General features: G+C 42.0%; 1 protein-coding gene across 4 annotated transcripts in view; it reads right to left on the bottom strand.

The window, feature by feature from the left end:
• Positions 1 to 2,950: 2,950 nt before the first annotated feature.
• Positions 2,951 to 15,411, bottom strand: part of Epc1 (enhancer of polycomb homolog 1) — a 90,827-nt gene continuing 78,366 nt past the window's right edge. For 3 of the 4 annotated variants that reach the window (XM_027405478.2, XM_027405476.2, XM_027405477.2), the window contains exons 11-14: positions 8,587 to 8,705; positions 7,543 to 7,684; positions 7,067 to 7,430; positions 2,951 to 4,308 (exon numbers count right to left, since the gene is read on the bottom strand). In XM_027405478.2, the coding sequence (XP_027261279.1) occupies positions 4,236 to 4,308; positions 7,067 to 7,430; positions 7,543 to 7,684; positions 8,587 to 8,705 (698 nt within the window). In that variant the 3' untranslated portion in view covers positions 2,951 to 4,235. Of the gene's footprint in view, positions 4,309 to 7,066; positions 7,431 to 7,542; positions 7,685 to 8,437; positions 8,507 to 8,586; positions 8,706 to 15,411 lie in introns of all 4 variants that reach the window. The other variant, XM_035442769.1, reaches the window with a different exon arrangement.

The following is a 15,411-nucleotide window of genomic DNA, read 5'->3' as shown; positions in this document are numbered from 1 at the left end:
ATATGGTAATAATAAAATACTGTAGAGGACATTGAACTCTGGCCTCCATGTGTATATGCACACTGCCACATACCCACTCCACATATATACACACCATACCAACTCGCACACACAAACGGACACATACCCACATATATATACCCAACACATGTACCCACACTCATACATACCCCATGTCCACCTGCCTGCACACAAAAGATCAAGCAAGCCTTCTGTAACACTAGTGGTCCTTCCTGTTCTTTTATAGAATTATAAATGTATACCATTCTCCACTTTTTAGCTTTTGTACCTCTTCAGAATATTGTGGAATTATCACCTATTTTATTCGGCCGTGTAGCCTGTAATTTCAGTATTATATCATTGTGTTATCAGTATTGTGTTATATTATTCTGATTTCACTGTTACTATGATGATAATGTGATGAACAGCAGTGGTAACAGGCTAGTGCCTTACTCCCGTCCCGCCTGTCACTCAAAGAGGAGTCTACCAGGATGTAAGCAGCATGGGAGCTGGAGCTCTGATTCCTTTCTCAGCACCTGCAGGGACGCCTGACATGGAACATAATGCAATTGTTGGGTTGATGTGCTGTTGGTCTATTCCTCTGTTGCTGTTATTTTCGAAGCAAACCCCCCACCCTCCCAAGAGGACCCACAAACAAAACCCCAAACCTTTGTAATTTGGAGTCCAAAGAGAACACAATTTCTTTACCTAGGTAAAAAGCCAGTGTAGTGTCTGTGAGGTATCTGGGGGTTTTGTTCATCAATTGGACCAAAGCGTAGTGAGTGTCCTCTAAGGTTACCTTGGTAACCATGGTAAGGATGGTTACCAAGGAAACTGCTTCTGTCTAATCACAGAATAGCTGTCAACAAACACTGCCACCTTTGGAGTCCAGCAGGAATGAGTTGCAGCCTGGGACTGCCAGTCACTGTGACCTTTTCTCACTTTCCCTAAGGCCTTCTTGTTTAAGCTGCTCTTTTGTCATTGTCATCCAGTCCTTTATTCCATGCTATTACAGCTTGGTAGCAAAAGAACTGAAAACACAGTGTAGGGTCCCCCAAACCTGTTTTGAAGGCATCTCCTTTTAAAACTGTGCACATTGGTTTGTATGTTCCCACAACCTGTTGTGATGCAACAGAACAGATGCTGTGTGGACCGTGACTAGTACCTGTCAATCAGCAGTCCAGCGCAGCTGCATTCCAACCTCTCCAGCCAGGACTCATTTCCTTGTTCCCCAGGACACTTAGCATCTGCTTGCAGACACAGCAGGCAGGCCTTGGCCTCACACTATCTGCCCTGTGCGCTTCAGAAAGACTGCCCCGACCTCAGTTATTCTGTAGCACATTTATGCCAGCAGTTTGTAGACTAGGTTTTCAGTAGCACTGACTAGACACTGGGCTAGAAAGACAAACCTTTTTCTTTCTCATTATACATTTGAGGGTGGGGATTGATTATCTTAGAGGTAAAATGAACTCAGAACCACCTTGTCGCCATGGATGCAGTAGACTCCCATATCCCTTGCTTTTTGTAACCTTATGCCTCCAACTTCAACTACAAAGATTAATGTTTGAGCTCCAGCTCAAACCCCTCCCAACTCCCACTGGTTTCTACGTGGTGCTCTCTCATCTTGGACTTGGACATTTAATGAGTATCTCAAACCTTCCCGATTCCCCAGACCTACTTCCTCTTACAGTACGTTCAACCATGGTCATCTGCTCAGGTAAAATATCTTGAACTTAAGTTTGTCTGTATGTCCACGTGGAGGTCAGAGGGCTCCCTTAGGAGGGGTCCACCTTGTTTTTTCAGTCTCCCATTGCCTAGTTTCCAGAGTAGGCTGGTCTAGCTGGACAGTGAGCCCTGGGGCTGCATTACCCCTCTCCCTCCTTCTTCAGCCCTGGGATGACAAGCACATGTCACTACCTGGTTTGTTCATGAGTTCTGGGAACCAAACTTCTGTCCTTACTGCCTCTTTGAAGTCATTCTTCTCAAGTGCTTTACTGAACAGATTCATTCAGCAAGTATTTTCTACTTTGAGACACAGTATCTATATATCTCCAACTGTCCTATAATTCACTGTAGACAAGGCTGGCCTCAACTCCTACAGAGCCTCCTGCTTCTGCTTCTAAAACCATGTGCCAGCCAGGCATTGGTGGCGCACGCCTTTAATCCCAGCACTCGGGAGGCAGAGGCAGGTGGATCTCTGTGAGTTCGAGACCAGCCTGGTCTACAAGAGCTAGTTCCAGGACAGCCTCCAAAGCCACAGAGAAACCCTGTCTCGAAATAACAAAAAAACCAACCAAACAAAAATGTGCCACTACACCTGGCCAATGAACAATTTTTAACAGGTCCCTCTAAAAACAGAAACAGACCCAACCAATTCATGTTTTCCCTTGGACCAGTCTGGTCATCATCACCGGGAGCTCCCCCTGAAATCTAGTCTGGACACTGAGGCAGCTGACCCCTTCTGCTCGAAGCTCTTTTCTGTACAGAAGAAAGGCAGAGTCTTTTGCCTGCATGCATAGCTATGTCACCAGGCCCCTTCTCTTGTCACACACTGCTGCTGTTCCCCCTCTCTGCTACCTCTCATCCCTGGATTGATGCTCTCCTCTGCCCAAATGCTTCAGCTGCTGGGTCTGTGACCCAGCCCGACACGGTGGACACCCTTGGCTTTCTACGCTCGCTCAGTGGGCCCTGCCTTTTTCCCTTGTTGCTTCCCATTAGATGTAACACATTCTAGATCTCATTTCATTTACTCTCTTACCTCCACAAGATTATAAATCAAGGGCAGGGATTTCTTTCACTGATGTAGGCATAGAGTCGTGTCAAAATAACCACTGAAAACATGAACTTGAAGCCGTCCCTCCCCCCTTCTCTAACCAAGCCCCTTTACTGAAATAACACAAAGTCACACAGAGTTCTGGAGTTGAAAATAAAAGCCAAAGACCACTGTACGTTAGTTTGTCAACATGTAATGCCCTGGGTTTATTTTGTGAGAATTCTATCACAATGTTTCCAGGTGGGATTAAAAACCTTAAGGATAACGTATGCCATTGGACTGGGCATTCAGACTTCGGTACTGACAAAGCACTAGTAGTAGTCTGGTAAGTACCGTTCTCTTCACAGAAGAGAGGTCAAATATTTCCAAAGGAAGGCACCCGATATTTGTGGCTCTGGCCTCGCAGCCTTCTGGAGAATCTTAAAAGGAAAAAAGCTGGCTGGCTGTTTTACAAACTGGAATGACGATACACGGACAGCAATTACTGCATTCTTCTCCCCTATAGCCTTTCTGTAAGAACAAGTAAAGAATGAAGTCTTTAAACGATTCCACAATAAAAAAGTACATCTTTTTGTGCTAAAAAAAGGGCAAGACAACATAAACTCCAGTTGTAAGGACTCCATTTGCGTACTTGATTTAACACTTTTTGGCGTGGAAGGAAATGGGACGACTGGGCTGTTTGCAGAGCAGCAACATAACATTAGTGCTTTAAGTACCAGGGGCCGCCCAAGCTTGCAGGCGGGCAGGCGGGGATGGGAGGGTTCAAGAGACTTCATTTTTAGCTTGTTGCGCGTCCTAATGGTAGTAGACCAGGAAGATCCCCATTGAACAGTACATTCCCCATTTTAAAAAACTGATGCCTTTTTTTTTTTTTTTTGTAAAATTCTGTATGTATGTCACCATTTTTTTTTTTTTTCACATGATACACAGAAAACTCAAGGACCCAGAGGGAACCAAGTTATGTTATACCATTTACAAAATACCAAGGAGTCCACAGCTACCTAACACATTTACTACAGCACAGGAACCAATGAGGGTACAGTGTACAAAACCTGTAAACACGGCACAATAAATAGACAGCAGGTTCCGCACCATGCACATGATGTGATGACACCAGCTACACAGCTCACAGCTCACACTCTTGTTGCAGTTTATCCCCCCACCCCCCGCCCCCAAGTGCAAAGCATCACAAATGAACATTTCTGTATTCAAGTAACATATATACAAGGGTATTACAAATATGCAGTACTATACAGATAATTGCTGTATTCTTAATTTACAGATGTTGATTTTTTTCCTATTAACAGTAAGAAAAGTTGAAGCATGAGAGATGCGCAGTGCTGCCGAGTCCCCACAGCTGCCATGGAAACGCATGTGTGCATTCCATCCTCCCCTGCGTTCCAACGCCTCTGATGCATAGCACCTGATCATGTCCCCAGGCTGCAGTCCTGCTCCCAGGGAGCTACGTCACCTCCATTGCTACTGTGTTGTCTGCTATATTGTTCAGTGCTGGCTTTTCCGACTCATGATTTTCCCTGTTGGGATAAAAGTTCAGTTACTTAACTGTCACGTACAAACTGAGCAAACAAAGAAAAAGCATTAGCTACCTTTAATGGTGGCAAGAAACTTTATTTATGTGACAGTGGAGCAAAGAGAAGTATGAATTTTTACAATTATGAAAAACAGGCAATCAGAAATCAGGTGTCAACAGTCAATTCCATGGCCAACTGTACTGCTGAAAGACTGCAGAAGAGCCCAAGTGACTAGGGATCTGTATACTAACTATCCAAACATCTCAAGCTCTGAAAGTTACAGCTGCAGCTGCCTTCCACACTCAGCTTCTCTTCTTCTATTTATTGAGTGTGTACGTACATACACAACTGGTTCATCACAGTATATCATAGTTGAACTTTTGTAGAGTTGGTTCTTCTTCTACCATGTAGATTCTGGGGCTCAAACAGCTTGTGAGGTTTGGTGGCAAGTACCTTTACCCACTAAGCCACCTTGGAGGCCCTAAGCCACCAAGGCTTATTTTGGTGTGTGTATGTGTACGTGAGCATGTGGAGACCCAACGTAGATGTTGGGTTCCTTTCCTATCACTCTTCCCCTGAAGATCAGAGAGTTGGCTAGGCTGGAGTTTTAGGGATTTGCCTATCCCACCCCTTCCTGCACCCCCCTACAGGGTGGAGGTTATAGGCACTCAACACTACATATAGCTTCTTTTAAAATGTGGGCTCTGGGAATCAGAACTCAGTTGCTCATGCTTATACTGTCAAGCAACTTACCACCTGACCCATCTCCCTAGGCTGCAAACCCTCTCTAACCCTTTATATAATTGTGTATGTGCCTATGTGCGCCAGTGTGGAGGTCAGAGGAATATCTTGCCCGGTTTGGTTCTCTCCCTCTACCAGGTGGATGCAGGGAATCAAACTCAGGTTGTCAGACTTGAGGGCAAGCACCTTTACCCACGGAGCCAACTGATTGATGTCAGGGCTTTAAATCTGGGTCCTAATGAGCCTCACAAAGGAAGTCAGATACAGGACTAGTAATCAGAACACTAGGGTTGTCTGCAGGGATCCTTGGAAAGTCCACTGACCTCTAGGAATTTGTTTCCTGCTTTTAAACAGAGACAGGGATCTGAGAAGTCCCATATACCACAAATGTTCCCATATTTGTACAATTCTACAGCAATGAAAGTCATGACAGTTGGTGATGGAGGAAGAAGGGGAACCACAGTCCACCCATTAGCCATGACTAGACCAACAATACATACTGGTACTGAGCAGAGAGGGACCTGTGGGTGTGTAAAGTAAAGGCTACCAATAAGCTGCTATAAAATTGCTTTCCCTGCAACTCCCCAACTCTTGGCTAAAGAAATCTTAATGTTGGTCCAACACAAGTTGCTTGTGTGGTCTGCCCTCCTCCTGTCATTCCTTTTCTATTAAGCTTCCTAAGTCCCTAGGAAAACCGAGTACTTGTTAACCACTAAACACTTGCATTTCCCCAGCGTTATATTTCCGTTTGCCAACTCCAACTTCTAGAAATGCCCCTTTTCTTCATCCAATCAATTATTACTCCAGGTGGAATTAGATATTTTCTAGAACATACTCAGAATTACTGTGGTGTAAAAAGATTTCTCTTTGTTTTCAAATGATAGTCATTGTCTATATAATGAACTGGACAACATAACAGTGCTTTAAGATACATCCAGAATAGTTTTCACCGGCACCGTCTCTTAACATTAGCTTTCATATTTTAGGCTATTTCTTGCTAATCTGAAAAATGCAGGTCTTTGTTTCTTTTTCTCCTAGTACCTTGCAGCAGTGGGGTTTTAATTATAGTTGATATTGAAAGTGTGATACAGCCTTAACAAAATGCTAAACTGTCTACTGAAATTCAAGAAGGCGAGTGACCAGGGAAACAATGCCTCAGTTAAATGTCACCAGGCAAGGATGCCATTTCCACTATTAAGAGTAACTTGCAGGAAGGTTTACCAATTCTGCTCACACAGTAAACTACAGACAAAACCAGCAACACAAACATCCTAAAGAGAACACCTTCCACCCAAAGGCTGGGGAAGAGTGAGAACATTCTAAGTAAGTTATTGCTGCATTAAGAGAGGGAGACCCTGGGAGTTAAGAGCACTGACTGCTCTCTTCCAGAGGATCAGATAGGGTTCAATTCCAAGCACCCACATGGCAGCTAGCAACTTTCTGTAACTCCAAGATCTGACTCCCTGACACAGACATACATGCTGACAAAACATATGTATGAGGCCCAAGTCACATAACTATCACTATCTCAGTGGACTGGCTCATTCTCAACTAAAACTGAATTCAACTGACAGAATTACAGCATCCACATGCTCAGTTTTTAAATAAACGAGGGTTTCTTATATCTACACATTTTGAATACATGGAAGGAAAAGCAGAGAAAACTCGGGGACAGCCACTCCAGAAGGCTGAAGTTAGATGTCTTACTTTTCAAACATTTTTTTTTTTCCATCTAAAAAAAAAATTTTTTTAATTTCATTTTGCATTCCAATCACAGTTCTCCCTCCCACCTCCCTGCCCTCGACGGCCTCCCTAACCCACCCCCAGTCCACTCCTCCTCTCGGGTAAGGGTTCCCATGAGGAGTGAACATAGACCAGCACAATAGGTTGGGGGAGTGGGCTCCAACAAGCTAACTCATGTACTGGGGATTATATTGTGGTCCTACTGCCACTGTGCATGGCATCCCACTCTAAGGAATGGGCTCTTTCCTAACATTTTAAACTTAGAATAACTACTCACCTTGGAACTGAATCTACAGAGGATGATGAGGGGACCTTGGAAACTTGACAGTTTGCCGCGGCAGCCAGCTTTAAGGCAGATGACGGAACAGCACTTAAAGTCCTAGGTATATGTCGTGCATTTATTGGGGCGATAGAGTTTACAGTGGGGACTGATGAAGGTACAGTTAATCGAATGTTGTTCCCAAACAGAACCTGAGTTGTTGCAGAATTGGCAGCAGTTACTTGATGACTCAGTGCACTGTGGGAACCCGAAGTCTGTGTGATATTTGAAGGCTGTAACAAAGTTGAACCTGCTGTCGACGGACTCGTATGCACAAGCGCTGTTGGTGTAGTGCTACTGAGGTGTAAGCCCTTGTATACTCCTGGGGAGAGAAAGGGAGCATGTAAACACTGCATTCTGTGTCTGTGCCACAATGTGCACAAATATGTATGCACAGCAAAACCACAGGGCCACGGAGATGTCTCTATCCTCACCTGAGGCTGGAAGGACGCCATTCACCCCAATCCCAAGCACCACATCATCCTTCATCTTGAATCCCATCAGCTGTTCTGACGTCATCAAAGCAGAAGCAGCAAACTGCGCACTAGCAGAATCCAAAGTCTTAGAAACAAAACCCTGGAAGGAGAAAACAAAAGAAAAGCCATTAGTGTATCAGTCTTGGATCAGCATTAAGACACACAGGTGTACCAAAGTCAGCTTCAGTAGCATTTTAAAAGCTGGCCGGCCGGCCGGCCACTGAAACCTGAGTCTCTTCTTACCGACAGAAAAGTTCACTAATTTAAAGGCTTATACGTTTTGACCTTCCTATAAGATACTATAGAATACACAAGTCAATTATCAAAATTAACCCTGTAGTACAGAATGTGACAACAGCAGAAAGTTCTAACTGGGAGGTTAGAAATATATTTCTCAAATAGTTCAATGCTGGACAAACATAAGGCAAATATGAAGCTTCTGTGTAACCTCTATTGTCCTCCCTCCCTGCTCATACCCAACCACTACACAATCACAGACATCTTTAGATAGTAAGACAATCATCCCTCAATAAAAAAGTAAGATAACATAATTTAATTTAAAAATTTGTGAAATTCCCTTAAGATGCTGAAAAGACTCAATTCTCAATCTTCAGTCCCAAATCTATCCATACAGCAGATATTTTTCCAAGCTTTAAATTTACAAGTGTTTTAAAAGAGTAGAACAGGTTTGGGTTTAATTCTGAAACTGGAGAGTGAGGTGCATGGGGCTTTAGGCTTCGGACAGCGCCATTACAGACTACAGGTCAGTCGGCAGCAACTTCACAGCTAAGGGAACTATGTTCTTATGTTACTTTGTACAATAGGCAGCAGAAGGGACAGCTCCCATACTCACCTGGAGTGTTCTTTCTAAACCCTGTATATTCAGGCCAAAGCCACTTTTCTGCTGGTTAGATGCAAGGCTCTATGACAACACTTGGTAATTAGAGATGAACTCTGGTGGGAAACAATGAGGGATGATCATAAGACACACAAGGCCCTCACCTGTGGCGCGGCGGTGGAGGAATTACTATTTGCTTGCTGTTGTTGAGTTTGTGCAAGCTGCTGCTGCTGCATGAGTGCCAGTTGCTGCTGGTGTTGCTGGTATTGTTCGGCTGTAAATGCTGAACATAAAACAGGGAGATGATTCACAAAAATGCACAGACACCACAGACATCTTACAACACTAAAAAAATCCAGCATTAGAAAAGGGTGGCTTTGTGCAAAATTGAAGCATTAGGATAGGATAGGCATGATCCTGCTAGAGATCACTTCTAGATGGAAACCCCAGCCTTTCCCGCCACAATTAACAAAAGTGGCTCCAATTTAAAGGGAAAAAAAAAAAAAAAAGAAAAGAAAAGAAAAGAAAAGGAAAACGAAGCTTCCCGAATTAAACACAGGAAACTGCTGCTTTTCTAAAGCTGTGGCACTTGTGCTGGACAGTGTAGGAAGTGCTCTTGTATTCTCAGTCCACAGGCTTGGAGACGCACTTCTTACTGAGCGTGAGGTGAAACCTGGTGACCACCATTACACTTCTAGTTTACCCAGATCGCCACGCCAAGGCACCCAGGCCTTCCCAAGAGCGCTGTGTGCATACGCTTCTAATGTCTACATAGCTTCTTATTTTAGTCATTAGAAAGGTTTCCTCTAATAAAAGGTAAATCTGATAGCTTATGACTTAAAAAAAAAAAAAAAAGCCTAATCTTTTAAGTTTAACAGGAAGAAAAGAAGTTCCAATGTTAAGTCAATGAATTTTCCCCACCCAATTAACCCACCTGGACAAAATCCAGTCAATAAGAACGGAGTTATGCTGATTACTGTACAGAGTGATGACTGAGGAAAGACACTGTGTTATGCTATTTATGTGTGTCTATGGAGAGCTCAGTTCTAAAAAAGACAAACAAAAAAATGTTCATTTATTACCCCAAAAAGTGTGTGCAGTTTTAAAAAGGAAACCTGTTTCTTTATTCTTTTCCTTTGGCCAGTTTATTTTTTTTTTTAAAAAAAAGGGGGGGGCACAAAAACAAACAAACAAACAAAAAAAAAAAAAGAAAAAGAAAAAAGAAAAGAAAAAGAAAAGCACATAACCCTAGAATCACCTGACTGCAAGGGCTTCCTTAAGAAACCTTTCCTGTCTGAGTAAAGTTATTTTAAGGAAAAAAAAAAAAAAGTTTAGCACATATCCCCAGGTGCCAGGGCACCAACTGCTTATTCGAAGTTCCTTGAGCTCCAGTTTGCAGTTTTTAAACACCTCCCTGATCTGCTATAATGTCTCTTTTAGTTGGAACATCAGCCAGGCCCATCAAGTTTTCTAATTTTCACCTGTAACTTAGGGGGGAATCTTTACTACTGCTCAGGATCCCATTTCTGTCTACTACTACTATACAACAGCTAACACCCCCATCACATTTTGAACGGACCCAAAGTCAAGAGCTTGAGAAAGCCCTGTCCAACTATTAGCACCTACACACATCTTTGAACTAAACTAAGTTCGTGGACCACATGGGCAAAAAAGTACCTTCTCACTGGGAAATACTCCCATTGAGTCTCCTCTTCTATGTGTGTGACAGCACCATTTAATTGGTTATCTGTTTTCCTGTTTGTAATCTACAGATCAAACTCTATGGGAGAGTTATTGATACTAGGATGTTCCCCAAATAAGACATAAGTAATTTCTTGTCATGTATACATCATGTAACAGAAGTGATTGGGTCAGAACCATTGAAAAAAACCTACAAAATGAATGCTGCTCGGAATAAAGGTTCATAGTTAACATAATTATTTTCCATAAAACAACTGTTTAAACACCTTAAGATACTTAATTAGCTATTTTTTAACCAATGTGTTTGAAAGTTATACTTTAACTTCCTAAAAGCAAATGTGCCACCCCAGCCTTTGCTTTTCCAATAGGGAATATTTAGTAATTAAAAAAAAAATATTTCTAGAAGGGCCAGGTCATACTTAGAAAAATCGTAATTCAGCATTCACTCGACCTCTTTCATGAGTGAAAGTAAACAGAAATGCTCATAAAAATAACAATGTCTTTTCCCTGTAAAATTCTTTTGTGTATCTTTGACATTTGTGTTTTAGTTAAGCATCTAGTGGTAATTAACTGGGAACCAACTTTGATAAACTTCCACATACCTTTGCCCTAGTTAAATCAAGTTCACCCCAGTTTCTGCTGGTGTGTCAATCTCATTTTAACATCTGTTTCCTGCTGATGAGGATGCAGAGATAAAGACACAACATTTAACCCACAGCCAGTCAACTCCATCTGAGAAGGCTGTTTCTTATTGGAGCTATTCTGACTGGAGACTAGTTGTAAAATCTGGCCTGGATGTTTCTGGTAAATGATCTGTAATTAACAGAGCAACAAACAGGCTGGCAGCGAAGAGATAAAAGCCTATCACAAACAGTGCTTCAAAGAGCATGCCACCCTTTGTGGTTCAGTGTCTTCATTTAAATGTGACAAGGATTAAACGAGGTGACTGCCAAAGTCCTCTTAGCTCCCTCTCAGAAATAGAATTAAAGGATGTGAGTTTGTACAAAGATAAGGTAGTAAATGTGGATAATTAAAATGTGAACTGGGTTTTATATTCTCATCCATCACAGAGACTGTAGAAGCATTCAAGGTCACCGGTCCATTCCAACTCCAAGGTCTAACCAAATGCTCCATGGAATAAAGTGAAAGCGGCCAACTTTCTGAAATGTCTAATGAACTGGGGCATCAAGGTAGAACATTTTCAGCTATACATCTACTTCAGATAAAGTGCAGCAGTCAAATTTAACTCACAAACGGGGGTGGGGGCGTGGGAGGGTAGGGGAGTCAACCAATCAAATCTAGAATCACAACTGCTTTGCAGAACCACAAGGGCTGTGGTCAGGTGAGATCCTTTGTACCTAACTTCCTCCTATAACCTCATACTGGAGATGAAGACTGAGGTCCTCGAGTCAAAAAGCAGATGGAAGACAACCACCACCACCACCAAACAGAGAAAAACAGCTTTGGATTTGGAGTTTACAAGATATAATAAAAGCCTTAATTATTCACCTGCATGAATAAAATGCTTAAAGAAATCCTCACAGGCAGGGCACCTGGCCAGCAAGAATGTATGTGGGAAGGGAACTGTGTGAAATAAAAGGCTAGGGGAGGAAGTGGGATGTGACTTCAGATCTTAGGAGGACAGTGTGACAGTGGAGAGCGAACACACTTAGCATGTTCCCATAAGAAAACACAAGTCTGAACTCAAGAAGGCTGCTTTTGGCACAATGTATGGATAAACTTTCTAAGCAAGCTCCTTCAATGTAGAATAAATCGATCTGTTCTATTTCCCCTCATCAGAAATATTCAAGCAGATGTCAGAAACTACTCTGTTTTTTCCAGGAAGGGTTTCTCTGTGTAACAGCTCTGGCTGTCCTGGAATTTGCTCTGTAGACCAGGCTGGCCTTGAGCTCATAGAGCTCAGAGTACTAGGATTAAAGGAGTGTGCTACTATCACCACCACCAGGAAATGTACTGACCCAGTGTCTGGAATGGTCTAAGGTCCTATAGGCATACACATCCCTGTGGCTGCAGCAATCTAACTGAGGTGCTCAAATGGGTGCAGGGGATACCACTAAGAAATGAACCATTTCAAAATGGAGTCTGGATTATTTAAAGGTATTTATATTTCATTAAACAAACAAACAAACAAAAAAACCAAAAGCCATAAATCTGTTTTAAAACATAACCTCGAATCAGAAACTTCTGATTCTAACAGACCTAACAAAAAAGTGATTAAAACAAAAGCTTCGGGTATGGCTCAGTGGTGTAGAGCACTTGCCTAGTATGCAGGAGACCCTAGATTTGATCCCCAGCCCAACAAAAACAAACTAAAGACCCAAGCAAAACAACTACAAATTGAAATGATTCTAGCATTAAGGAGCTGAAATCAAAGGGGTTGTTCCCAAGCTCTTAGCCATCTAAAACCCAACTTGAAAACCAAGATGTGTGCAATTCAAGTGATGGCAAGCTGTGTCAGACCTGAGCACACATGGCTGTGGATGACGTCAATGTGACATTTTTCTAGCCCAGTGCTGCTCTGGCTGCGACTGCCCTTGCACCATCTACATACACCTGCTGAGCTCACTGTGCACCTTACAGGTGCTGTGTGAGAAGCCCACCTTCCAGAAAAGATTCTGCATTAGAAAGCCTCTAGATAAAGCTTAGGGTCCTGGAGTCTTACAAATGTAACAAGAATCAGTGCACAAGAATAGTCCCTTCTACACACAGATTAAGCCAAACATACTAAGTCTATGCACAGAACGTCTGTCACTTACAGAAATAAAGCAGATTTTTACAGATGGTGTGAGTTTAGATAAACAGCTTACAATGATGCTGAAATTCTACTGGGAGCTAGGATTTTAAGGCACATCACTGTAGTCAGAGCTTTAGTCTTACTGAAACATCTATACACTCATACATTTCCTTCCCTCTGACTGTGTGTATTTCTGTCTTTCTTGCGCTCTATGAGAGAGACAGAGTGTGCAGTGCACCAGGAGGACAAAGGACAACGTGTGGGAGTTGATTCTTTTTCCACCATGTGGGTACCAGGGACAGAACTCAAGATAGCTGGCTTGGCAGCAAGTGCCGTTACCTACTGAGCCATGTTGCTAGCCCCTGTAATAGGGTCTCATCTAATTATGGTAATTTGATATCACTTCAATTTCAAATGCACAAAATGAATGTTTAACTGAGCAAGCACTAAATTTGATTGAAAAGGTGCTATTATAGTTTAAAAGCCTAGAAAATTATTTGGAAACAGTCCAAATCATGTATTTACTAATGATTATTAAGAAGAAATAATTTATCCGTAAGTAGACCTAGCCCTAGAAATTCTAAATCCCCATCAGCAAGTCTTTCCAAGATCCCCTTCTGTTACACAGAACAAAGGGGATACAGGATTCACTGACACCTCCACAGAGGCTACCTAACATCAGACATGTCCTACTCAGGAGACCCTCTGTGGTTACACAGCCTGTGAAATGGCCAAGACTGAGATCCCTAGTAGTGGGAACAAGCTATACATCTGAGGGCACTCTTCAAGGAAATGAGTGGACTCCTGGCACCTTTATTCAGAACTTCCTGTTCAAGATGAGTGTATGAGAACTCACATATAACTACTTCAAAAAGGAGCTGTTTGTAACCATCAATTCCAATGATCTGAATCAGTAACTGAATAATCAAAAAAGCGACACATTTGAAGCCATCATTTGGCTTAGGCAGCAGGGAAGTGCATTAACTGACTCACATCTGACGGGATAGTTAAGTCAGCACACAAGTTCAGCTTGACAATGCCTTCGGAGAGGACTTGGTGAGACTTAATCATCTTAGTATAGCCAATGCTTCCTCTGGCATCAACCAAATCAGGCTTTTTTGGTACCAAATGTGGTTTACATCTGGGGGCCATGGTGTGAAGGAAAAATTAAAAAAAAAAAAAAAAACAAAACAAAAAAAACAAACCACAAGTGTGATGGAATGAGATGACTGGCCTATAAGGTAGTATCTGAACTCTGCAGGCCAACTTCAAGTGAGACCTCGTCTGATTTTGGTGCCTCTAGAGAATGCTTTCTTTAAGGAGAAATGTGCTTCAACTCCCATGTAACATGCCAATAGCTAGATTTTCTTTTAGGAATTCGGGGGCTGTTAGCTGAACTCACTATGGTGCACATGACATAATTTACAAAGCCATAGAGAAAGCTTCAAGATCTCATGAATATTCACAAGTAGGAAAGCAGAGTGTCACTCTGCAGTCTGTTGGCTTTTATTCTCTAAGTATATACGAAAATAAACACAGCATTTAAAAAGCTCCATTGTCAAACAGTGATTTAGATGAAAAGTTACATGATTATTAAGCGTTTTTTGGGCCAACTGTTGCTAATGCTCACCTTTCAATGACAGCTGACAAACAAACCAGAAAGCTCTGCAACTGACACCAACATGTCTATATAAGTAATGTGCCTGCAAACTACCTTACCTAAAACAGTCATAATGAAATATCTGGAGGTCTGTTACATGCTTCAATGTCTGTACTTTAGGAGGTGACATGATGTGGATTGATGGAACATGGCTATTTTCTCTATAAGGTCTCAAAAATTTTTATACATCTTAACAACTAATTTTGGGCAACGATTAAAAATTTACACTGGTGCTTGTTTAGGGCTCCACACCGAACAGCAGTTCAGCCTGATGGTAAGGACTATATGGATAGAGACACAGTCACCACAGTTAGTGGAAGTACAGTCAATCAAGCCCCAGAAACAGATTTCCAATTGATTCTCAAGTTTGGTCAGTTCATAGAAATTACTGATTTTGTAACTAACAGGTAAATTAGTTTATGAAGCATTTTCTGAAGGTTTCCGAAGGTACAACAAATTCTCATGCTTAGAAAGCACTTTAATGGTAACTAAAATAGGTAATTAGGGAAGCAATCCTAAAAAAAAAAAAGAAAGAAAGAAAGAAAAAAAAAGAAACTATTAAAATTAACCTAGAAGAGCTTTAACAATGTAATTTAAAGATATTTTTAAACATAAATCAGGCATGGTGGCACATGTCTTTAACCCTGGTACTCAGGCAGATCTTTGTGAATTTGAGGTCAGCCTGGTCTACAAAATGGGTTCCAGGACAGCCAGGGATTCATAGTAAGACCCTGTCTTAAAAATCACAAATAAACAAACTATTTATTCATTTATTATATTCATATACTTGTGTGTATGTATGCACACATGTATGCAGGCCAGAAGACAACCTGAACCAATGGGTTCTTTCCTTCTACTGTGTGGGTCTTGGGG

The sequence above is a fragment of the Cricetulus griseus genome, chromosome 3, assembly GCF_003668045.3.
Source record: "Cricetulus griseus strain 17A/GY chromosome 3, alternate assembly CriGri-PICRH-1.0, whole genome shotgun sequence".
Taxonomy (NCBI): Eukaryota; Metazoa; Chordata; class Mammalia; order Rodentia; family Cricetidae; genus Cricetulus; species Cricetulus griseus.
This window is presented reverse-complemented; position numbering and strand designations above follow the sequence as displayed.